At 37.4% G+C, this 26,352-nt stretch overlaps 1 protein-coding gene across 2 annotated transcripts in view; it reads right to left on the minus strand.

Annotated features, from left to right (window-relative positions):
* The window catches only part of OTOGL (otogelin like), a 129,255-nt gene that overhangs the window by 76,572 nt on the left and 26,331 nt on the right, over positions 1-26,352 (minus strand). For both annotated transcript variants that reach the window (XM_044228295.1, XM_044228294.1), the window contains exons 11-23: positions 23,030-23,136; positions 22,703-22,828; positions 20,578-20,686; positions 19,375-19,421; positions 18,396-18,541; positions 17,159-17,282; positions 15,268-15,445; positions 11,467-11,591; positions 8,437-8,646; positions 5,584-5,749; positions 4,569-4,643; positions 2,626-2,678; positions 889-1,051 (exon numbers count right to left, since the gene is read on the minus strand). In XM_044228295.1, coding sequence (XP_044084230.1) covers positions 889-1,051; positions 2,626-2,678; positions 4,569-4,643; positions 5,584-5,749; positions 8,437-8,646; positions 11,467-11,591; positions 15,268-15,445; positions 17,159-17,282; positions 18,396-18,541; positions 19,375-19,421; positions 20,578-20,686; positions 22,703-22,828; positions 23,030-23,136 — 1,629 coding nt within the window. The remainder of the gene's footprint in view (positions 1-888; positions 1,052-2,625; positions 2,679-4,568; positions 4,644-5,583; positions 5,750-8,436; positions 8,647-11,466; positions 11,592-15,267; positions 15,446-17,158; positions 17,283-18,395; positions 18,542-19,374; positions 19,422-20,577; positions 20,687-22,702; positions 22,829-23,029; positions 23,137-26,352) is intronic.

The following is a 26,352-nucleotide window of genomic DNA, read 5'->3' on the forward strand; positions in this document are numbered from 1 at the left end:
CTGCCATAAGATAGTGATTCATATTTATTGAGTACACACACACACACACACACACACACACCCCGTATCTCACAAACCTAACAGGCTTAAAAGAAACTTGCAGAAAAATAGCTCCGCTAACATCAGCAGAGCTGGGGTTTGAACTCCAGTGTGTTTGAACCCAGAGATCCCGCTGTTACCCACTGCCCTGTATAGCCTCAACACACTATTTTTTCTAACATCCATTAAGTGAAGCAGTTGGCAAGATGCCTGCGTGGCTTAGTTGGGTAAGCATCTGACTCTTGATTTCAATTCAGGTCATGATCTCAGGTTGTGGGTTCAAGCCCCCCATCAGACTCCATGCTCAGCATAGCGTCTGCTTGAGATTCTCTGTGTCCTTCTCCCTCTGGCCCTCCCCCCCATCATGCTAAATAAATAAGCAAAATCTTAAAAAGGTAAAAATAAAAAAATAAAGCAGTTGGCATCACTGTTATGACTTAATTTCAACAACAGTAATAGCACAACAGAATATACAAAAGATACACACTTAAAGTATTTTAAATAGATAATGGCTCACTATCATGTTCTGAAAATTGCAGTCAAAACAGGAGATAAACGCCAAGTCCATCCTGAAATGAGTTCTCTCTTCAATTCATTGTACTACTTTAATAATATTGTACATATAACATGTGTGACATAATCATGTGTTATATGTCATATGTCATATTTAAAATATAACATGGGATATGTTACATGAATATAGCAAAATAATTGCAATAGTCTTCTAGTCACCAACTCAAAGTTAACCACAGTTAACTAAAGTCCAGAACAATTTTAGCTAAATATTTCTATCAAATATTCTGTCAAATCCTGAATATTTTCAAAAAAAAGAGAGAGAAAGACACTTACCCTGGAGCACAAACACAGCCACTTATACAGGGGGAGGATGGGGCACAAGTGAAGTTCATGGCCAGGTTTGCACATGTAGTCTCACAATTTACACCACCAGCTGGCAATTCAGGGTCAGGAAATCTGCAGTCAAAATACACTTTTCCTTCGGGACAGGCAGGAACTTCAAGGGAAAGACACAGAAAAAATGCCCTTAACTCTTTGTTCCATAGACAAATAATCACACTGACAGGCATTTGTCGTCAAAGCAGAATTCATCCTAGAATATCCTACCAGTAATTACTAGCTGTTGCTCTGAGTCTGTAACATTCCGCTGAGGAACTTAGAAACCTTCTCCAGGAAGATTTTCTATTGTCTCCTACATTTCAGAAACTTATTTGGAGTTGGAAAACCTTATCTGCTTTCCACAGAGCAATAACTAAACAACTATTGTATCATTTTCTGAAGTCAAGAATCAGGGTATTTAAAGATTTTAGTGGATTAATCCAAACATACACTTTCAATTTCTTGAAGACTGGTACGATAGCATACTTATACTCTTACAAAGCCATGTGTTTCCAATGAACACATGATAGGTTCAGATCCTCCCCTCTGAGTCATTATTTACATCAGTCCTCGATAGAGTGTTGAAGTACAAAAGGAGACATAATTATAGGCAGTGTAGGGGTTACATAGCCTTCCAGAAAGCTTTTGGGCTCAGAGAGATTCAGTAAGTTGCCTCCTTGGGACCAATGGGATCAAATGGTATGGATTCCTCTGTGTGAAGTCTGGCCACCTGGACTTTCCCTTTTTAACTTGAAGCCACCCTGAAGCAGATAGGGCAGGGCAAGGATGGCCCCATTACTACTGAATATGTGTGTGGTCCATGAACACAGCCCATAAAGAAGCCTAGATAGTTTGAATCTTCATAAAGCAAATGCAGAGCATATAAAGCAAAGCAAATTTATAGTAAATATATACAAGACCATACAAATAATTAAAAACAACAGCTCCATTTTATCAGCCTGCCCTCCCTCATTCTATCCATTAAAATCAATGAAGGCAGTGTTGTTGTTATTTGTCTGGAATTTCTACACCATGACTAAAAACTTGAGGCTTTGTAGTGGTGAAAATAAATAATAGGTAGGGTACTTTAATATATAGGACTTTCAGGAATGATATGTAAGAGGAAAATAACATTCTAAAGAGAGATGGCAGTAGATGTCATTTTGCAAGCCATGTTTACCTGATGGCTGCTGGTCCTAAAGTCTAAGAACCAGTGGCAGTGGCAGCAGAAATGTAGAATCTTGGGCATCACCCCTGACCAGCTTGATCAGAATTAATGTTTCACCAGGGTCCCCAGGAGATTGCGTATACATTACACCTGGGAAGTCCTGGTTTAGAGTAGTTTCCCAATTTTCAGTCCAGATGGTTTCAACAGATGCCTGGATACATGAGCCTAAAGCCTTTGGTATAGTACCTGAAGTCGTTCTGGGGTGGGCGGCCTGTAGGCAGCATCCCTGGGTTGAACAGCTTTGCCCCTCCACAGCCTTGTCAGTTCACCCCAAGATGTCCTACAAATATTATAATTATCAACATGAAAAAACTAAGGAAGCACTGGAGCACCATGTTGAGGAACACTCCCAAGGCTACATATTCATGCATCTTGGCAAGGTGGGCTGTGATGGATTTATGACTTCCAGAAAAATGGGAACGGTGTTAGAGCTGCGTTAAGGAAAACACCTATCTCGATCTTACCAGTAGAGGGCGTTGCTGGTTCATCACATTTCACGGTCCCATTGGAACACTGGCTGGCAGAGGTAAACAAATAGTTAATTTATGAAGCCACACCTCAGTTTTTTTCTGTATTTCAAAAACAATCTATTGTGCAAGCACTGATTGGATAGACAGACAAATGTTACTTTTTCCACATTTTTTTTTTTATAAATAGGTGATTGGTTTAGGCCCAATTTGAAAAAAAATTATTTCAGTTCATTTTTTATCAAACACGTATGTCGGGGGCACTGCAATGGCCATAGGGAATACAAAACCCAAAATTCATGGTCTTCACACAAGTGCTTATATTCTAGTAAGAAAGGAAAACATACAAATAAATAATGTATGCAGTATGACATATGCAATAGAGAAATATGTTCAAATTATGAAAGTAAAGCGCCGAAAAATGTCTTAAAATATTTGGCAACTGACATCAAGATAGTCAAAGACGGTAAAGCCTGGACACTCTTAAAGAATTGGATGTAGGTGATGATATGGATAAAGCAGGAAGGCTATAACACTCAGGGGAGATGTGGTACAAAGCAGTGTTCTGTGTGACAAAGTACAATGCAAGAAGTGACAGGAGATGCAGATGGCAAAGAGGCCAAGGTCAACCTCATTAAGATGCTAAGCCTTTATCCCAGAGACCTTAAAAGGAGAGGTAATAAGGTTGGCTCCAATTCTAGAAAACTCCTTCTGGCAACAGTATTGAAGATAGAGTGCAGTCACATTTCCCTTGCAACTTAAGATCTAAATTCAGGGCATAAAGCAAACCAAATCAAGCAAGATTAATCTTGGAAAGTCCTTTAAAAAGATAGCACTTAACTATATGTCCATTTAAAAAAAATCAAGATAGGAAACAACACACGAGTTCTCAAGAACTCCATCATAAATAGCATTTACTTCAGCTTTGGACCAGATCATGCGTTCTATATTTGAGCCTAGGTTACATGAAACATATGTTTATGCATCATGTAACACTGAGCTGACACCCAGAGGTACAGTTCTCTCGCACTGTGCATGGCAGAGGAGAACCAAGGGATCTCGGGGCCCAGATCCAGGTTTTCCATATCATACATTCCCTGGGACATAGGGTTATGGGGGTGAGTGTTTGAATAACAGACATCAAACCCTTAGAAGGGTACCAACTGCAGAATATGCATAGTGAGGCTTAGATATTATTATTATCATTATTATTACTGTTATCTGCTGTCTATTATTATCTGCCGGTTCCTGTGGTGCAACTGAAAGACAGAGATTGGGAGTTGGATGGAGATCCATGCGGACTACTGCATGGATGTGTGTGCATTTTTAACGAACAGGTTAGGACAGGAAAGAGTGTTATCCTATTAATAAGTGCTATCTTGCTAGGATCGATGTCACTAGGGAGGAAGTTCACTGATTTCAGCATGTGATATCAGCTGGTCAGTCCAACTAAAATCCCTCAGCAACTTGCAATCTTTCTTTCTTTCTTTCTTCTCTCTCTCTCTCTCTCTTTTTTTTTTAGAGAGAGAGAGCACAAGCAGGGGGAGCGGCAAGTGGAGGGAGAAGCAGGCTCCGTGATGAGCAAGGAGCCCAGTGCAGGACTCGATCCCAGGATCCCAGGATCATGATCCAAACTGAAGGAAACCACTTAACCCACTGAGCCACCCAAGTGCCCCAACTTGCAGTATTTCTGAGAACCAAATCCCTCAAAGGGCTTACATTTCGCTGCATGACACTACAATTAGTAACTGTTTTCTGCAGTTATGAGTACAAGACTTAGGCATTCTGGGCTGAAATGTAATATACATATGGAAAAAGCCACATAAAGTTTATCTCTATATTTTAAATCACAGAAGTCATTTTTAAAATCACAGTTTGGGTTAAAGGAGTCTATCAGTTCTTGTTGTCAAGTATAAGCCCCATCATTGAAATAAATCTACCATAAGCCCGACGGTGTTGGGATGAGCTCCCCAGGTTGGTAAATGCTGCCCCTATAATGACACCGGCAGTGAAATCTATAAAAAAAAAAAGGGGGGGGGAGAAGGGGAGTTAAGTTAATAAAATAGTATATACATAAAAAAAATCCACGAAAATTCATGCAGCCCTTCTGCTCCGTATTGGTCATTGTAAGGCACACACTGAAGATGACCCTATCCATCGCCTGTGCACAGTTCTACCATATGAATGGCGGGAACCTTTTCCCTGGGGAGTGTCATGCAGCTTCAGATCATGTTTCCTACATACAGAAGCTCTAGGGTGTTAGTCACAGTACAGACTGTGTTGTTTAAGTCACAAAAACATCCCCGAATGCACTTCAGAGAAACATAATCGATATACCATCCCGCCCTACGTGCGAGACAAAAGTCCTGATCTCACAGGAGATGTCAGGACGTCCTGAGCACTGACAGACAACCCTGCTCCTAAAATTTGTCACATGACAGTGAAACAAAAACCTTATTATTAATTTTGATGTGGTAAAAACAAGCAGGAATAAACGTTGGGATTAACCATCACTTTCCTTCGCTGTTTCTACAGCTATTGGTGAATGGGCAGGGTTAAAAATAAGTCAGTAAAGGTAAAGACAGCAAGAAAGATTAATGACAGCTCACAAGCAGATCTTTGCCCATATGCATACTTGTGTAGGGGGAAAGTGGTTATTCAATAATGGAGAAAATTTATTTCCCAGTAAATGGTGCTGGGTGGTTAAATATGAAAGAAAGAAAGAAAGAAAGAAAGAGAAAGAGAGAGAGAAAGAAAGAAAGAAAGAAAGAGAAAGAAAGGAAGGAAGGAAGGAAGGGAGAAAGAAAGGGAAAGGAAAGGAAAGGAAAGGAAAAGAAAAAAGAAAAGAAAAGAAAAGAAAAAGGAAAAAAAGAAAAGAAAAAACAAGCATGCAAGCCCATTTAACCTCTAAGGACAAAGAGACCCTGAGGCCCGGAGCCCATTCCTGTGACTTACATGGGCACACAAAAGCTAAGCGTGTCTTCATAGTATTTGCCTTCGGGACAGTTGCAGCCTTCAGCGCAGTCGTCATTACACTGCTCGGGGGCGGCGAGGGCAGTGCAGGAGCGGCGACAAAAGGAGGAGCAGTGATGGTACAGCATGCCCTTCTGGCATACGACCCCTAGGATGAAGGAGCAGCAGGTGAGAAGGACGGCCCCAGGAGGCAGAGACATTTACGCTGGGTCATAGGCCTCTGATAGAAGCATGAAAAACCAAGATACATTATACATCGGTAAACCTTAGAACATTCCATAATCCTATAATAGAAATAGTAAACAAGGGCGCCTGGATGGCGCAGTCACTCAGCATCTGCCTTCAGCTCAGGTCATGATCTCAGGGTCCTGGAATTGAGTCCCACACTGTGGGGCTCCCTGCTCAGCAGGGAGCCTGCCTGTCCCTCTTCTTCTGCCCCTCTCCCCTGCCCCCTGCTTGTGCTCATGCTCTCTCTCAAATAAATTTTTTTAAAATTATTTTTAAAAAGATATATATATATTTTAATATTATATTTATTTTATATTATATTTATATATATTTATTTCTATATAAAGAAATATATATATTATTCTTTATATAGAAATAAATAATAAACAAATAAGCAAATAAATAAAATGCTTACAGTTGGTCCTTGAATAATATGGGTATGAACTACACGGGTTGGTCCACCTATACTTGGATTTTTTCAATAAATAAAGAACAGGAGTAAATGTATTTTCTTTGTGATTTTCTTAATAACATTGTCTTTCCTCTGGCTTGCTTTATTATAAGAATATACTACATAATACATAAGGAAAATGTGTGTTTATTGACCATTTATGTTATCTGTAAGGCTCTGGGCAATAGTAAGCTATTAATAGTTAAGTGTTACCGGGAGTCAAAAGCTATACATGGATTTGGAGTGTGTAGGTGATGGGGAATCAGTGCCCCCAACTCCCACATTGTTCAAGGATCAACTGTATTTGCCTCAATAGAAGTGTAACAGATGTATAAAGTTTCTATTTTGAAACATTCTGAAGTGTGACATTCCATAACAGTCTAACAGTCTGTACTATATTCTTTTAATATATAAGGTATTTGCATGTCCAAATAAACTTTCTGTCCTCACATTTTAAATCTATTGCTGCTATACTGACATCATCTTGTTTGTGACATTCTTTAAAGCTAAGTAACCTTTAAGTCCTCTACAAATAAGGCAAAGGTTCGCTTAATTGATTCATACTCATAGATCTTACTTTTCACTTTCTGAATCATGTTCATACTTTTTTCTAAACTTTCCCAATTTCTCTTTAGACCAACCCAAACTGGTTATAGTAGACAAGGTAAAATAATATAAAAACACACCTGTAAAAAAATAAAAAAAACCTAGAGGGGTATCTGGGTGGTTCAGTCAGTTGAGTTTAGGGTCTACTTGAGAGTCTCTCATTCTTCCTCTGCCCCTCCCCCAGCTTATGTTCTCTCTCTCTCTCTGTCTCAAATAAATAAAATCCTTTTTTTTAAAAAAAGAAAACCTAGAAAAAGCTATATAAAATATAATGGAAATTATGTTAAATGTATAATCGATCTTGTGAGGAAAAAGTGGGCAAAAGGTTATCTCCCCAGATACCAGATGTGAAGAGGGAAATAAAATCCAGAACTTAGAGAAGAGAAAGGGAGAATGAGTCCCAGTAATCTTGAACTTTACATTTAACTCATGTAGGAAAGGAAAATGAGAGTTGATCCTTCAGAAGGCAAGGAACTGGGAGAACTTTAACTTGACTCTCAGAAAAGCTCCTTCCTCAGTTAAAAGACATACTACAGCAGAGGTCAGCAAACTTTTTTTGTAAAGGGCCAAAATGGTACATAGCCTCAGCTTTGGAGGCCATACACACAGTCTCTGTCACAACTATTCAACTCCATCCTTATAGCTCCAAAGCAGCCATAGACAATATGGATGTATATGGGCAATAAGCTTTATTTACAAAAATATAGGAAGCCCAAAGGTATCATTTGCCAACTCCTGAACTAGAAGAAATAGGATCATAGTACAGGAAGAGGCCAGGAAATCTTCTCTGATTCTGTGGGGTGTCTGATGAAATAAAGTATCCTCTGAGAAATTAAATCTCAGATTTACATCCTGTGCAGTTTGGTATATGAATTTACATTACTTTTGTATTTACATTATTTTTATCTTAGAAAGTCCAAGCTGACAAATTACTATCAAAACTGGCCAGTCATACCCCTGCAGCAATAGGAAAAAGCTTAATGAAACCTGTAGCAGGGAGCGGGGATGGAAAGGTGAAGAGAGTAACACTCCTGAAACCCAGGGGCTGAAAGATTCTAACAGTGGCAGGGCAAGGGGTAGCCCTTATATAGATTAACTCATAAAAAATTATAGATCATATAAAGAAAGGACACAATCTACCATGAATGAGACAACAGACACCATAAGCCATGAGGTTGAACTTGAGATAATTGCCTGTTGTGTATTTACCTACAAATCGCCTATACTTTCCAATACTTCGATGTGACATTTCTATGATAAATTTTTTCAGATTTTTCACATTATTTCTGCTGCATATCTCAAACCATGCTGTTATAACTCTAATTTTGCTTATAACAAAAATAGTAAAAAAAAAAATTGGTCTTATCCCATATAGTTCTAATTTTAAGAAGTGAAGTACTTTGTTTGCTTTTCATGTTTGCACACTATAATCATATTCCAGATAACTTGGGCAATATTGACCTTTCTTTAAAAAAAAAAAGGCAGTTAATTACACAAAAATCTCTAAAGTGTCATCTGATCATCTTTATCTGTGCTGTCATCATACTCACCACAGAATGAAATCTGAGCTCTGAAATCGATGATAATACCACGCTGGCCACAGAGGTAGGCGTAGTGGGCAAGAGCATTGCAGAGACAGGCGCTTCCACACTTGCAAGCATCATGGCGGCACAGCTGATAGTACAGCCCAGGGCTGATGTAGATGTGGCAAGCCGCGAAGAGCTCTCGGTGGATAACATCACAGTGTGCTGCATATCCAACTAACAGACAACCCCCCCACCAAAATCCATTAGCACCTCATTTACTAGTCTAGATCATACCGCTAAGTACCAAGTTCCAGAACTATCTAAGCATCTTGCTTCTCTAGGAACATACTGAATTGCAGTATTATTTTCAACAAGAATCACTATTTTCCATTTATCCTGTTTTGTGGGTTTGTTTTTACCTTTCGTGATATTGATGGCAGCCCTTATTCCATACCTAATAAGCTTTTAGCCAAAAAAAAAAAAAAAAAGAAGAAGTATTGTGTTATAGTTGAGTAAGAGAAGTAACAGAAGGGTCAATAGAAATGGCCTCAATCACTCCATTGTCTGTGGATCTTCATAGAAAATTGCCCCAATTCTGCTGTAAAGAATTGGTGAGTATTGGAAGGCTTATCTCCAGACAGCCACACACAGTGAGAGTGGTGCCAGACTGCGGATGCTGTAGAATCCCCAGAATACACAATTATCCAGGAAGGACTGTCAAACATCTCATTCCAATAAAGTCTCTGGGGTGAATGTACTGTGGCAGTTACCATATAGTCATCGAATACAAGGTCTGCACAAGGCACAATGTCTGGCAAATATTAGGAGATGAAAAATGTCTGATAAGTGAACCTAGGAATGCATGAATAAATGAATCATGAATAGAAATTAGGGATTGGATCACATGCTAAAAGCCATGAAATATAACTACCAAGCCATTTTGGGAGGTCTGTGTAACCATTTCTTGAAATTTATTGACTTTTCCCTTGAGAATGACTGATCAGATAGAAATGATGTAAGTAACCAAGTTTGACAAAGCAATCTAGATCCCATCTTTCTAAAAACAAACAAACAAAAAAACAAAACACCTGAACCCAGCCATAAAAAAGAATGAAATCTTGCCATTTGCAATGGCGTCGATGGAGCTAGAGGGTAAATAATAAGGTAAGCGAAATAATAAGTCAGTCAGAGAAAGAAAAATACCACATGATTTCACTCCTATGTGGAATTTAAGAAACGAAACAGATGTACATAGGGAGAAAACAAACCAAGAAACAGACGCTTAACTATAGAGAATAAATTGAAGGTTGCTGGAGCGGGGGTGGGGAGGCATCAGCTAAATGGGTGATGGGTGTGAAGGAAGGCTCTTGTGATGAGCACTAGGTGTTACATGTAAGTGATGAATCACTTCTACACCTAAAACTAAGATTACACTGTATATTAACTAACTGGAATTTTCTTAAAAATCTGAACTTATTTTGAGTATTTTAAATATATTTATCATTGATAAGGAAATGCATGGTAATTTTCTGAATATTATATTTTGCATGGCTATGCATATTTATATGAAAACAGGTAACTTAGACTATAACAACTATAATAGCATTCTGTTGGCAAGCATTCTCCTAATCTGCAAGAACTCCAAAACAAAGGAATACAACTGTGGGGCTTTTACTATGTGCCCTAAAGATTTGTAGATCAAAAAATATTCTTACTAGCATTAAGTAAAAGGGTTCCTCAATAAGATCCTTGTGACAAATATCCTTCAAAATACACTTCAGAATTATTGATTTTTATCTATTTTCCTTTATTGGGGATCTTTCTATGCTTACCTATTTGAAGTTTTAAAAACTGGGTCATGGCAAAGGTGAAGAAGGATAATATCTAGACTATATGTCATAGAAGACATGAGATAGGGGAATAAAAGTGATTATACATATAATAAAAGTGATTATATAAAAGAGAAGTCATAAAAGACCGGGGGAATTTGAATTTATCCTTTAGACTCTATTCCCACATTTACATGTTATTAAAAAAAATAAAGTTGCTGCAATAATCAAAGAGAGAATCTAGAAAATTAGAAACAAACTGAGCAAGACTGATGGAAGGAGAAGGAAATCTATTAGTAGAAATTTGAGGACAGAACAGGGGAGAAAGTATCATTAAATGGGAGCGAGATTAAAAGTATTGAGTTATGGAGACCACAAGACTTTAGTCTAATCCTCTTACTCTAGATAGGAAAAATGACGACAGGAGTTAACAATCTTCTACAAGTTTAGAAGCTAGGTTAGACAGAACAACAGCAGCACTGAAAACATTATCTGGTATTCTTTCCAGGATACCAAAACTGTACATTAATAATAAGGACCATACGATAATCAACAAAATCCTTCTGAACAGCCACTACAAAATCCAGAGATTGTACTCGGTTTTTATGAGTATGTGAGTGTGTGTGTGTGTGTGTGTGTGTGTGTGTGTATAAAGTCTTCATTTGTTGATCAGTGAAATAGCCTTTTGCATAGTTTGCTATAGCTTTAGTAAAAAAACACAGCCAAAAATTCTTGGCATGTTTGTTGCACTGTCATTGCAAATTGGAACTCTGGAGCATGACCATCTCAAATTGTTGCACACTTGATAGCACAGGCTTCCCTGGGTCACTGGGTCCTGCTTATGAAGCCATAACATGCCGTATGATTAGGAACCTGTCTCATGATGGTAACAGAAGACTCTGCTTGAGTTGTCACACTATGGAACTGAAGTCGAACATTGCAAGCCAGTAACAGCATTATTACAGGATTTCCAGAGATTCTTCTTTAGCATTTAAAGAATCTAAAACCTCCAAAAGTCTAGACCACATTCGTGAAGAGTGTGAAGATTCACAAACACCTAAAATAAGTACAATTGTGAATGTGAACTAGTAAATAAAATAGTCATTTTCTGGAGTTCTTTAAAAAAAAAAATAACCTAGATTAGATAAAGAGGCATATCTAATTCTCTGATTTTGTAAGATTACAGTAATATATGGAATTTCCTCACACATGAAGAAGGACTTACTGTTTTGTTGATTAATGTTGCAGGGGTCCACCATAGGAACATGAACAGGTGCAAAACAAGTGGAGGAAACTCTCCAGGCATTGGCATGAAGTTGTGGGGTACCTTCTATCATGCCTGATGGAGAACTAGAGAGCAAAGATAATATGCATCTTAATCTTTCCCATTCATTTCAGTTTTTCCTAGTCTTCCCCTATTGAAAAGGAGGATACTATTTTTTTTAATTTACAAAAAACTTAGAGGCTAAAATATTCTATTTTTTAAAATTATACATGCAGTAGCTTTCTGTTATTAAGACTTTATAATGTGTCCCATTGTGGACATTCATAGTTTTATTTAATAATCACCTCAGCCTTGTGAAGAAAATATAATTTCTATTTTAAGGAGAAAGCAATGCAGAAGCTCAGAGAAGTAACAATCATTCATCTGATAAGTGTCACAGCCAAGATTCAAATCCAGTTCTGACCATTTTAATGAAACATCCTTCACACACTAATCACTAATGTGTGTTTGGTCTAGAGTTCATGGGCAGAGGTAGAGGTAGGTAGTTCCCATGATTCTTTTTGGTGTAAAGACAAATGTCCCAAATATAAATAGCCTATATTTCTGACTGAGTATTTCATTTCCATGACGTGCACTGAAATACCGAGGTACCATCTTGAAATTACCAAACAAACCAAAAGAAAATTGAGGGAAAATGGTATAAAAGGCATACTTCATTTGCGGTTGCTCACTTCCTCAGTTTCCTCAGCAAAACAAAATGGAAGAGAAATATCTACCCTTCCCAAATCAGGCTTATAAATCACAACAACACTGAAGAGCTGAACACTAAGATGCCCCCTCCAGCAGCCATCAAGATTTACTAACTCACCAACCAGTACTTAGTAAGTGACAATCCCTACTGGGCACTGTAAGGCACATTGTCAAAACTACCTAGAGAATCAGGATGGACTAGGTCTCCCGTGGGAAGCTCTGACCAAGTAAAAGTTGACTAATGAAAGCCCCAACAACATGGCCAAAGAGTGGAGCAGGATTTTTCTCAGCTTTCTTTATTGTCCTAAATGAAGTGCTATGATTACCATTGACCTTAGTCACTAGGAACTATATGGAGCTTCTTACCAGATAGTGGCTGAGAGAGGAGAATTAAAAGGAGTTTCACAAACCATTCCACAACACTTCCCCAACCTCACCCCTTTCCTATCCCTCAAAATTAAACCATTATAGAACTGTAAAGAATTATAACAAACACCTAACCACAAATCTCCTTTTGTTCAAACAAGAACACCGAGATTCAAAGAAATTGAAGAGCGTTAGTTAGCTCTTTGCTTCCTTTCCCTCTCCTTCCCTCTTCACCCCTGCAAAGGACAATGAAATAGGTCAAGGTGATGGGTGTAGTCAGGATTCCCAGGAGGAACTGACTCAGAGCATGGTTCTCTTATTTCACTGAACTGACTTAAAAACAATAAATACAAAAAAAAAAAAAAAAGAGGAACCACAATGTAGACCCATTAACTTACTGCATTTTATAAAATATCCTATAGCTCACCAAATTTAACTTGAGTTAAATTTAATTTAACTCACCCTATTTAACAAGATTTTCAAGTAATTAATATTTTCCATTCCACTATGTTTGCAGATTCTCATTAACCTTTATGAAGTAAAGAACTTTAACTGTTTTGTTGGAAAGCTAAACATTGTTCAGAAGTTATCTCTGCCCCTGAAATATTATCCTGCACTGTTATCACGCCTGAATGTTTATACACAGGGGAGCCTGGTGCCTTAGAAAAAGGCAGACAGATCTGCCACCTGTTAAACATTGACTGCTAACCCATTCTGATAAACAAAGAAGAGAAACAAGGCTTCAACTTCTTTTCTGCACATTTTAGCCCAGCCACTTAATAGAGTCTATTTCATGAATGTGATGAAGATATTGATATTCTGAGCTACAAATAAATGAAACATAATGAACTAAATAAGCTGAAAACAAATTAGTCACCCGGAAGAAAAGATAAAATAAATTCTCTTCTGAAATTTAAAATTTCAAGTGCCGGTTTTCCTTGTCCTTGCAAATTCTCTTCCTGGTGCCCTGTTAAAAGTCCTACTTCCAAAAAATAAAACAAGGCAAAACTAGAGAGAGAGACAAACCATAAGAGACTCTTAATCTCAGGAAACAAACTGAGGGTTGCTGGCAGGGAGGGGGTCGGGGGATGGGGTTACTGGGTGATGGACATTAAGGAGGGCACATGATATAATGAGCACTGGGTGTTATATAAGACTGATGAATCATAGGCCTGTATCTCTGAAACTAATAATACATTATACATTAATTAATCGAATTTAAAGTTTAAAAAGTTTAAAAAAAAAAACAACGTACCTCCATGTAATTCAACTATCTACTTTATGTTAGTTCCTAGGAACAGAAGGATCGAGAATTTGACCCTCCTTCTCAAAGCCATTTTAAGTGGAAACCAGACACATAAGGGACAGATTTTCATTTTCATAGATAGCAGTCAAAGTTAACTTTGTCTGGTGGGATGTGAGCTCATGTTTTGAAGCAAATAAATTCTGAATTGGGTTAAACAACATATAGGAATTCACGAGAAAGACTTGGTGGCAGAAGAAATCCCAAATAGCAAAAATATGCAGACGTCTTTTAAAAAATAGGGTACTGGAAAAAAATTTTTAATATCATATTTGAGGAATGGCTTGTCCATGAAATGGTCCCTGGCTACACAGTCCACACTGACCTACTCCAAATCCGGCTATGTTCCTAGCCACCACCGCACAGCTCAACAATTAACGTCTTGGAATTACCTCAGTGTTTTTATATATAGCTGATTAATACCTTGGCTCGACCTAATTATTTCTGGAAGGCTGTTATCCCTCCTGACCTGCAATATAAGCTGCCTGAGGATGGGAACCATGTGACCCTGCTTCAGCTGTCTCACAGTACTTAGCAGAAGAGCAGGGACCCAGAGCATTTTCACTAAATTATACACTGTATCTTCTCAGAGGTGGGTGAAACTGCTTCGCCAGTACATGGGGTACAGTTGTACTATACTGCTTTTCTTTTGATGAAACACCAACTATCATAAAAGCCAGGTGACCTAGATGCCAAAAGGTAGGTGTAGAGGTATCATTCATACCAAAGGATATTCATATTTTTAAGGTATAACTTACTATCATTAATAGCCAATGATACTAAGATATTTTTCTTTTGGGCGCCTGGGTGGCTCAATGAGTTAAAGCCTCTGCCTTCAGCTCAGGTCATGATCCCAGGGTCCTGGGATCGAGCCCCACATCGGGCTCTCTGCTCAGCAGGGAACCTGCTTCCACCTCTCTCTCTCTCTGCCTGCCTCTCTGCCTACTGTGATCTCTGTCTGTCAAATAAATAAATAAAATCTTTGGAAAAAAAATATTTTTTTCTTTTTAAAGCAGTGCATGTTCAAAAATAAAATACTGTTAAGCTTGACCGGTGCCGGGGGAGACAATCAGAGGTGGTTATTCTGTGGGTTAGCCCACAGACTCTGAGTCATACCACCCAAAGCCAAAGCCCGGCTCCACTATATTTGGGCTAAATGACTTTGAGCTATTTACTTGCCACTTTGGGGCCTCTGTGAGTTTCTTGATCTATAAAACAGAGCTACTAATCAGGGGATTGCCATAAAGTTTAAACAGATGATCATGTAAAGCTCTTGGAACAGTGATGACTAAGCTATTATTAGTTAAGTAAATGATTTCAATGAAAGAATTTGTATCCTCTAAATTACTAGTCATTAAATCATGTCCAGAAATGATACTTACAGGAAATCATCCCTTATGTTCCCATTAAAAGTGCCACACAGACCTAGTGTTCTTCTTTTCCATGCACTAGTGAGCTGAATATAAATTCTTTCTCCATCTATAGCAAACAGAATCTTTAAACCAAATGTGGTTTTTAGAAGAATAAATAAGGATGACAGAGTTTGAATTTCAACAATTCCTGTGGGGAAAGAACATACATAAATCAGCTTTGAGATTCATAGGTAGTGTTGGGAAATGCTAGTGTACAACACAAGAACTCTTCTTTCAAGAGACTGGAACCTAGAATTTAAATAAAAACTTGAAACATTTTTTAAAAGAGAGAGAGAGGGCAGGGCATGGAGCCAGCAGGCTCCCAGTTCCTGTTCCTGTGTTCCAGGGACAATTTTTGCCACCTTGTTCTTTCTTTTTTCCCGTTTTTCTTCTCTCTCTCCTTTCTGGATCTTCAGCAGATCTTTTTAATAGGTTATCATGTTCACAGGTTATTTCAGTGGGCAAGCATCTATGGGCAGGTGTGGACAGTCCTTAGCATTTGAAGTCTGTCCTTTTTTTTTTTTTTTTTTTTTTAACATCCTCCACAAACTGGTCATGATTCAACAAGGAAGTGGCACTTTCCTCAAAAATTCCTCATTCCCTTGAGTCTGTCAGCAAAAAGGGGAGCACAGGACTTGAGATGTATCATTTTATGACACCTTTAGGGACAAGAAACTTGTGTTCAGGTCTGAAGTGATGACTTTTGCTGGCACAGGAGTCACTCTTATATTCCTATCATAATTTCTGCCATCAGTCTGGTTGCCACACCCCAAAAATCAGAGATTCATTCTTTGATCACTTTGTTTTCCATGTTACCCTTCCCCAACCAGTCGCCAGCTTCAGACCACTTTTTTTCCTAAGTAATTTTTCAGTCTGTCCTCTTTCTATCTCTACTGCCCCTGCCTTACACCAATTCCTCCTCCTTCCCTGCCCTACTTCAGTATCATCCTAACTACTCTCCAGGTTTCCTGCTAGCATCTCTTAAAGCCGTTTCCACATGGTTGCCATAATGGTCTACCAAAAAAAAAAAAAAAAAAGATTGTATCAGCCTTCTCACTAACATTATATATTTGGTTGAACCATATGAAATTGTTATCTTTGTTTTGGACTCAAGCTTAAAATTTGACATAAAAATGTCAAATAATGATAATTTCATATTCAATTTCATATCAAGTTCAACTTCCTTAGTATGACAACAGGTAGCATGACCATGTAATTTGTAATACAAATTGTGATGTCTTTAGGAGTGAGGGTACTAACAATAACTATGCTGGAACACAGGCAGAAACAAGAAAACTGTAATGATGCCTGGCATATAAGGCTTTCTCCAGTCTTCATTCCCACCTATGTCTCTCTTCTCATGGCTAGACAATATTCATGACCCTCTTCAGGTGCTAGTGGTCCCAAAGTAGTTATGATATCCCCTAAACATACCACAGAGTTCTACACCTCCTTGCTTTCACAAAACCCTTTCCCCACTTACTTCAACCTGATAATCCTCAGATTTGAATGCTGAACAAAACATCACCTCTTTCAGGAAACTTGCCTGACTATACCTGGACACTCCTGCCCAAGGCTGGGTAAGGTGCACTCACTTAGACCCCCAAAGTCCCTGTGCATATCTTTGAGTTTATCCTATTTTATGTAAGTGGCTCTTGGCTTGCATCTCTCCTCTTGCAAACTCCAGTCCACTTGAGGTGAACACTAGTTCCAACAACCACGGCCATCTCTGAGATGTCTAGCTGAGGACCTGGCAACACATAGGACCTCAAATGTTAGGTTAATCAGCCGACGGGAGAAAACTTCATTTAGCTGGTTTTATTGTTGTTGGGAAAAGGGAAAGAACATCATAGCTTCTTACCATTCAGATTGAAGCCTTGGTTAGGACTGGTAAGGATCTGTCCTCCCCTACTTATGGTCACTTGTTTGTTAAAATCATCCTCCAGAATCAGAGTTATAGACTGAAGGCAGACCAAGCCAAGGTTCTGCGTAAAAAATCAAATCATCAGTTAAACAAATGAGAGGGAGATAGATTCACAGAAAGAGACCGTGATAGTGGGGGAGGGGAATGAGAAAAAGTAAGGGAGAGACAGGGGGGAAGAAAGGAGAAAGAAAGTGCACAGATGTAACCATTTCTGGCATGTAGAAGGCTTGAGTATAAGTAATATCATAAAGTAATTACCACACAATCCATCTTCTATAACCCCATTCCTAATGAAATATGTATTTATGGAGTACCTTAAGTATACCATATTCATACCCATATTTTACATAGAACATTAAATAAAAATGTTCTCAACAAAGTGCCAATAATTAAGTTTTCCATAGTACATTGTTAAAGTACCATTCCAAACTCTTAAGTGGCATATTAGGCATAAAAAATTCAATCAGGAAAAGAACAAAGAGAATTAAGATTCTATGTAGAAAGCTTATTCAGACTCTGATGTATTGCAAAGGAAAAAAATCAAACTTTAAAAAGCAAATAAAGTAGCTCAGAATTTTTATTGGAAATAACCATTTCACACTGCGATAAAAGTAGAAAATTAAAGATTTCTGCAAAATTTTGACTATCTGACTTAAGAGAGGAAAACCTCTGTGTCTTTACAAATAACTGATGTGTTTATTTGAAGAGAAGCTGTAAAATAAATATTTCAGCATGCTAAGAAATTTATCCGATCTATTTAGAATTTACGAAGCCTATTCACTCCTGTCAAGAATCACCTTTTTAAAATAGTAGTTTTTGAAATATCCAAAACCTTAGGTCCATTGTGCAATCATACATGAAATATGCCAAAAACTGTACATAAAAATACCATTTCTTAAGAAATAAAATACAATTAAATATATAATAATCTAAAACATGTATGTTTTTATATTTTAATATCAAATCAGGATACATCATATAATCAATAGTGAAACAGATTAATTATCAACATTTTTCTTTCTTTGTCAAATTGAGAATAATGATACATCTTAACAATTATTTTTGAAGAAAATAACTATTTATTCATATGATCCCTCTTCACCTAAAATGAAGCTTGAGTCCAAAACAAAACAAAATAAAGGACATTCCTCTGGCCATTTTGAGATGCTCCTACCTGTTCACAGTGAGCTTTCTGTAAAGTAATTGTGAATTTATCTTTTCCAGTTCCCTTCACAAGAATGTATTGGCACATTCCAATAAAAGAATAATGTCGACCATCAAACGTTGTAAAATGAGAATCACCCACAACGGAGCATTGAACTACCAAAAAAAAAAAAATCATAAATATAAGAAAAGACAAAAAGAATAAAGAGAGAGAGAAGGAGAAGGTGGGGAAAGACAATCTGAGGGGTTTGAAGTGGCGGGGGGGGGGGGTGGGAGGTTGGGGGTACCAGGTGGTGGGTATTATAGAGGGCACGGCTTGCATGGAGCACTGGGTGTGGTGAAAAAATAATGAATACTGTTTTTCTGAAAATAAATAAATTGAAAAAAAAAAAAAAGAAGGTGGGGAAAGAAATTGTTAAAAAGCAGTAAGCTGGGGCACCCGGGTGGGCTCAGTGGGTTAAAGCCTCTGCCTTCAGCTCAGGTCATGGTCCCAGGGTCCTGGGATCAAGCCCAACATCGGACTCTCTGCTGAGCAGGGAGCCTGCTTCCTCCCCTCTCTCTGCCTGCCTCTCTGCCTACTTGTGATCTCTGTCTGTCAAATAAATAAATAAAATCGTTAAAAAAAAAAAAGCAGTAAGCTGACTTTGGGTAAATAATCATGTATTAAAAAGAACAGCTAAGGTATCTAAAATGTACTAGATTGATGAACTTACTAGGTTATGTTATTAAATTTAACTTAAAATTTATTGAATGACAGCTCTTCCACGTAATTTTTAGGTTCTGTAATTTATACTACTTCAATAAACTTTTACCAGTTTCCTGCTCAAAGCCCTCTTTTATTCAATTTTCCATTTATGCTCTGAATATCTGGATTTATTGATTGTTACATCTCTTGTTATATATGAGATGACCTCATGAAAATCATTGCTATCTTCCTTCAATTTACAGAAAATGAGAATTTTTCTTTAAAAACATTTTAAAAGGTTTACCTGGACAGTCATGTTCAGTGCAGTTCCAAACACCACCAACACATACACTAAATGAAATTATAAGGTTATTAATTACTGATATAGAGAAACTGTATTAGTGTTAGCATCAATGTACTGATTAATGTATCAAAACATACAATGTTTATAGGTTCATAATAATCTGACTTGAAAAATACATCGACAGAAGTTCAATTAACTGATAAATTTGGACTAGCCAGTACCCAATATTATTTATTGTGTGTCATATTTAAATCAGTAAAGATGATACAAAGGGAATACAGAATGGTCAGGAACAAAAGTCCTATGCATAGAACTTCTGTTTTATATCCTTCTCTCATAGCTTAGACTTTAAAAAGTCACACATGAAAAGTATTTACCTATATTATTAGGGAAACATTCATAAACAGGTAATACATTATCTCATCTATTGGAAATTAAGAAAGTCTCTTTTGAGGATCATCAGACATTAAAGAGAAAATATGTCCTTTTCTGTAAAATAAATTTTTCCTTCTGTCAGCAAAAAGAGTGTAAGGAGAGAAGGAGAGAAGCAGTATCTGACAGGCAGGAGCTTAAATGAGTGTCTAAGAACATGGTTGGTTATCTACCTGCATGTCACTTATATTACACTGACAGCAACAGGAAAAAGGCCTGATGACATTTATACCTATTTCTTTGGAAGACTTCCCTGGAGAAATTCAATGCTTTCCTAGAATAGTCTTAATTATCTGATGTAATAAGAAATTCTAAATGTATGTCACCATGGCCAAGGATTTGCAATACAGAGCATCACTTTTTCAAGTACCAAATAGAGAAGGCCAGGAGCACCGTCAGATTCTAATAGGAAAAGTATATCCAAAGTCCTAGTTATAAATGAAAAGAAAATGCAACAGACAGGCATCTGACATGGCTATATGATTTGATGGAATTATGGCCAAAGGAAGGGAGAAGAATTAAATTATAAAAGAAGTGGTAGATTTTCTACATTTTTTCCAACTTTTTTTTGAACTTGCTTTCATCTTTAAAATATGAAAATCTGCATGACCCCATGCCCCACTCCTGTACAGACTTTAATAAGATGCAAACCATGTCTTGGAATTTTTGGAAGAAAATCTGTAACAAGTATGCTTCTTGAAACATATATCATGGTAAAGATACCAACTAGCCAGGTGCACAGAAATTACTGGTTGCACATTAATCACATACCATTCAGTACATTCTTGTTCAATTTTTGAACCAACTGAGTAAGCTAATCCATGAAAACTACACGGGCAGTTTTCCAAGGAGATGCAAGTCCCATTGTCCATTATGAGGCCTATTTAAGAAAAATATGTATCAAATTCTCAAAAGAAATAACAAAAATGTGTACTTTTAACACAATAATTCAATCAACTTTTATTGAACACCTGTTTTGACCAGATGTTGAAAATAAAATCTTTTTTATTTATTTATTTATTTATTTTTACTTGTAAAGAGGTTACTGACAACCTGGTTCTAACTCAATCAGTAGCTATGTCCTAAGGGTCTATTTTGGTGATTTTCAACTTTTTTATCCCATGATTTGCCCTCAAAAACTCAAAATTAACAAAACAGGAAACAACATGTGTTGGAGAGGATGTGGAGAAAGGGGAACCCTCTTACACTGTTGGTGGGAATGCAAGTTGGTGCAGCCTCTTTGGAGAACAGTGTGGAGATTCCTCAAGAAATTAAAAATAGAGCTTCCCTATGACCCTGCAACTGCACTCTTGGGTATTTACCCCAAAGACACAGATGTTGTGAAAAGAAGGGCCATCTGTACCCCAATGTTTATAACAGCAATGGCCACAGTCGCCAAACTATGGAAAGAACCAAGATGCCCTTCAACGGATGAATGGATAAGGAAGATGTGGTCCATATACACTATGGAGTATTATGCCTCCATCAGAAAGGACGAATATCCAACTTTTGTAGCAACATGGACGGGACTGGAAGAGATTATGCTGAGTGAAATAAGTCAAGCAGAGAGAGTCAATTATCATATGGTTTCACTCATTTGTGGAGCATAACAAATAGCATGGAGGACAAGGGGCGTTAGAGAGGAGAAGGGAATTTGGGTAAATTGGAAGGGGTGGTGAACCATGAGAGACTATGGACTCTGAAAAACAATCTGAGGGGTTTGAAGTGGCGGGGGGGTGGGAGGTTGGGGTACCAGGTGGTGGGTATTATAGAGGGCACGGCTTGCATGGAGCACTGGGTGTGGTGAAAAAATAATGAATACTGTTTTTCTGAAAATAAATAAATTGGGAAAAAAACAAACAAACAAACAAACAAAAAAAACCTCAAGTTTCGCTCTACAGAATAAAGGCAACTAGACAGTATTGCTTTGCTTTCGAGAAAAGGGGGAGGAAGGAGAGTGAACACATTTTCTTGATTTAACTTTTGTTCATCTCAGAATGAGAGACTTCCACTACTGTCACACTGATACTAAAGAGCCAGGGAGTCCTACTCAGAGGACCAGGGCAGACAACCAGCCTTTGCTGCCTCTCTCATGAGGAAAGATGGTTGAGCCAGAATGTAAGTCAACCATGTTACTGAGCACATGTTTCATTCGGCTGACCTTTTTTCAGAATAAGAATTCCTAGGTGAAGGAAGCATTGGCTTATATTTTGGCACATTGATTATTATTCTGGTTCAAACTCTTTATTGTATCATTGGTAACAAACAGCTCAGGCCTCGAGTTGGTCTAAAGATTATGCTTTGAGTAGAACTGACAGACCAAAGGACTGAGGTCAACAGATCTAATTCCAAGTAGTCCTTGCTCATGTTAAGTTAGGAAAAACACTTAACATCTCTGGGATTCTTTTTTTTTTTTTTTAATCTGTAAAACTAAAAGGGTTTGAATAAATCCTCAGTGTTCTTGGTTAAGGTCTATCAGTATAGCAGTCATTCCTAATTTTAAATCTCACCTGTATCACTTGCCATGTTACTTCTAATTTCAAATATTAAAACTGCATCAGGACTAAAATTTTATACTGCCATCATGTGAAGATTTTTTTGAACTTACTTTTATCTTCAAAATATGAAAATATACAAATTATTAAATGTCCTTAAATATCCAAGAACAAAAGATTTGTCATAGCTAACTTCAGGATTTTGGATTGCAAATCTCTTGGGAAATGTACAAAGTAAAAAAGCATCCATCCTTCCTAGTCACTTTGGGGCCAGATCCTACAAACGGAGAAAATTGCAACAGCCCTAATGTCCTGAGACTGTAACATTATGATATGATTCTTAGATCACTGGATTCTGGATTCCCTGAGTACAGACATCATTTCTTGCATGAAGTGCTTACCATCCGCACAGTAACATCCATCAAGACAATGGAGATTGCTCCCGAGACACTGTTTCTCGAATGTGCAGGTTGGTGGGCAACAACTGATACAATCCCGGTGGACGAAGCTATCATCACATTTATCAGCTAAAATGGGCAAACACAGGAGCTGTTAATCAAATATACTCACCTCTCTTTCCAAGAAAGTACAGTGTTTCAAAAAGTATCCGAGTTTACCACTGTTAGTGTGACAATGACAAATCCTGGCAAACCATTAGCGTTAAGTGCTAGGAAAAACCTGACATTAACAAAAATACACAGGGTTTAGGAAATTAAAAAAAAACCTACTACATGCTGGAAAGTCATCTCTCCAGTCTTGAATAGGGTAGCCAGCATGGGAACAGGCTCTGGCGTACTCAGTAGCTGCTCGGCAATAGGTTTCATCATCATCAGTTCTGGAGAGTGAAAAGAACCACAGTCACACTGGAAATATTGGCAGAAACCAAGCCTTTGAGCTCCTGATCTCTAGAAATGCTGATTGCATGGTGAATATTCTAGTATAAAGTGATGTCAACATGCACATATCGTATACAATAATGCAGAAAACATATTAGCATGAGATCCCAGCTTAAAAGGGCCTGGGTAAATTGTCCTCATCAATCTATTTTAATAATTTGGCCACTTTTCTTTTGATTTAAAAGAGTACCTGTACTGATAAAATTTCCTATTTTAATTATGACATTCTACCCTGAATCTTTGTGTGTATCACTTTGCTCCCACAACAAGTATCCTAGACCTTATAAAATCCTATTAATTAATAGAAATAAATTTTTATTTATGTATTTACATCTATAAATATAAAATATATAAATATAATATATATTATATAATTTATATTTATATATACTAAATATATAAATATAAAATATATAAAAGCACCAAATATGATATATATATTGAATTTGATGCATATATAAAAACATCAACATGAAAATTATTTCTAAGATATGATGTTGTAAGTAGTATATATGCTGGAATAAAACTAGTACTAATAAAACAGCAGTTTTGAAAAATAGAATAAATAGCATTGAACTTAAGATTTAAAAGATTTTTATTCCTTTTTTGTTCTTTATTTTTAATTCTTTCAAGTTTAAGTTGCTAAAGCTAGTTACTTTTATAATATTTTTCAAGAGTAAATAATCCTTCATTGTTTTCTTATAATCACTCTAGAAGCCCCATGAACAAATATAAGTGGTCTGTCAATTCCCACAGCAGGTTAACACAACACCTATAAAATGAGCAGGGTTGGTAATAAGGGAGTAGACTTGTTTCTCAACCCAATTCAAATTCAAAATTGAATAGTTAAACATCTTACAAGATAATGACCTTAAGAATGTATTTTGTGAACCCTAGCATTTTCAGTATCTCTGTTGTAAAAGCCACGCATCTCAAATTGCACTTCTCCTGTGCTACTGTAATTGGAGTCACGCAGCTTATTGAGTCCAATTAACTGAGCTTTAGAGGGAAAAAAAGGGCAGAGCATATAAACTTCAGAAGCTCAGAAAATATTCTAAGCCTTCAAACAAGAAAATTCTCTAAAAAAGTGGGTAGGCTAAAATTGTTGAATTCCTAGAAAGATAGGAAGTTTCTGATTTATGTTTAAAGATGTGTCTTATTTTCTATAATTAATAGAGGCTTTGACAGTTAACAAAGGGAACACTACATCAAAAACTAATGATGCAGGGGCGCCTGGATGGCTCAGTCCTTAAGCTTCTGCCTTGGCTCAGGTCATGATCCCGGGATCCTGGGATTGAGCCCGTGTAGGACTCCCGGCTCTGTGGGAAGCCCATTCTCCTCTCCCACTCTCCCTGCTTGTGTTCCCTCTCTCGCCATGCCTCTCTCTGCCAAAATAAAATAAAGTCTTAAAAAAGAAGAAAAAGCTAATGATGAACTCTATGGTAACTAACAGAAATAAATAAATAAATAAATAAATAAATAAATAACACTTACAAAAAGAAATGGGATTATAATATAGACATTTATCCAATAAAATTGTTTTGAAGAAAATGGGGGAAAAAAAGAAATAATGTTAACAAAGTATCTGAATACTGGTTTCCCAGACCCTTGCAACTATTATTAAAATAGCTGCCATTTCTTAAGTATCTATGTTTACTCTAGGATCCACGCCAGGCTCGTGACATACGGCATCACGCGAAAATTCATAACTGGGCAAGAAAGAAATTATAATTCTAATTTACTGAGTGGAAAATGAGCTTATTTGCTCCATTTTGGATATTCACTTTAATAATGAAAATGAGCGTGACATAATAATGGTTTTAAATCAATTAACTTTGGAATGGCAAAGTTAGAAGCATTTCCTTGCTGCTAGGTTTACCAATGTTTGTTTGTTTCAAATTTTTATTTAAATTCTAGGTGGTTAACATACAGTGTAAAATTGGTTTCAGGAGCGGAATTAAGGATATCATCATTTACATATAAAACTCAGAGCTCATTCCAACAAGTGCCTGTTCTTAGTGTCCATTGCCCAATCTTAATGCCCACCACCCATTTAGCCCATCCCCTACCCACCTCCCCTCCATAAGGAAAGAAAAAAAAAAAAAAAAGAAAGGGAGACAAACCATAAGAGACTATTAAGTATAGAGAACAAACTGAGGGAAAGTTTATCATTCTTAAAGCAGAAATAGGAGGGCATATGTGAAAAGATTGTTATTATATCATCCTCTCAATTCCAACTCAGATGTCATCTCCTTTGTGGAGCTGTGGTAGGCGTTTCCTGACAAAGCCAGGAATTCTCTCCTCCACAGCCACAGTACACCATATTTAGAACACATGACCTGTTTCTCCCCCATTAGAATGCGAGTTCCTAGGACAGGGTCCATGTCTAAGCTGTTTCTGTTTCTCCAAGATGTGGCACGATGCTCAGCTCAGAATCACTGCTGAGCAAAAGTGTGTTGAATTGAATTCAAAATACTATAATAACGTAAGCAGGAAATTAATCTGTGTTCAGCAGATTCACAATTCTGTTCTCCTGATACAGGATCTTAGTGGTGTCATCCTGTAATATAAGAAATGAAGGGACGCCTGGGTGGCTGAGCAGAGAGCCTGCTTCTCTCTCTGCCTGCTCTGCCTGCTGCTCTCCCTGCCTGTTCTCTCTTTCTGACAAATAAGTAAATAAGAAATGAAGAGAACTTCCTTTAGGGGAGAAGGGATGTAACGAAGACTAGTCCTGGGTGAAATATTGAGACACATAAAAGGCTAACTCTGGTAGCTTCTCACTTCTATTTAATAAAGGCCCACTCACTTGATTTATACACAACATCTTTCTTTGGTATTGCGTGGCTGCTCTGCCCCCAAACCCAGCCTCTTCACCTCCAACACACCACTTAAGAAATCAGTTGATTTCCCTTTCTTCTGTCTTGTTGTTGGTGTATAGAAATGCAACTGATTCTGTACATTGATTTTATATCCTGCTACTTCACTGAATTCTTATATGAGTTTTAGGAGTTTGGGGGTGGAATCTTTTGGGTGTTCTTCATAAAGTATCATATCATCTGCTAAGAATGATAATTTGACTTCTTCTTTGCTGATTTGGATGCTTTTTATTTCTTTTTGTTGTCTGATTGCTGAGGCTAGGACTTCCAGTGCTATGT

The sequence above is a fragment of the Neovison vison genome, chromosome 12 (genome assembly GCF_020171115.1).
Source record: "Neovison vison isolate M4711 chromosome 12, ASM_NN_V1, whole genome shotgun sequence".
Lineage (NCBI taxonomy): Eukaryota > Metazoa > Chordata > Mammalia > Carnivora > Mustelidae > Neogale > Neogale vison.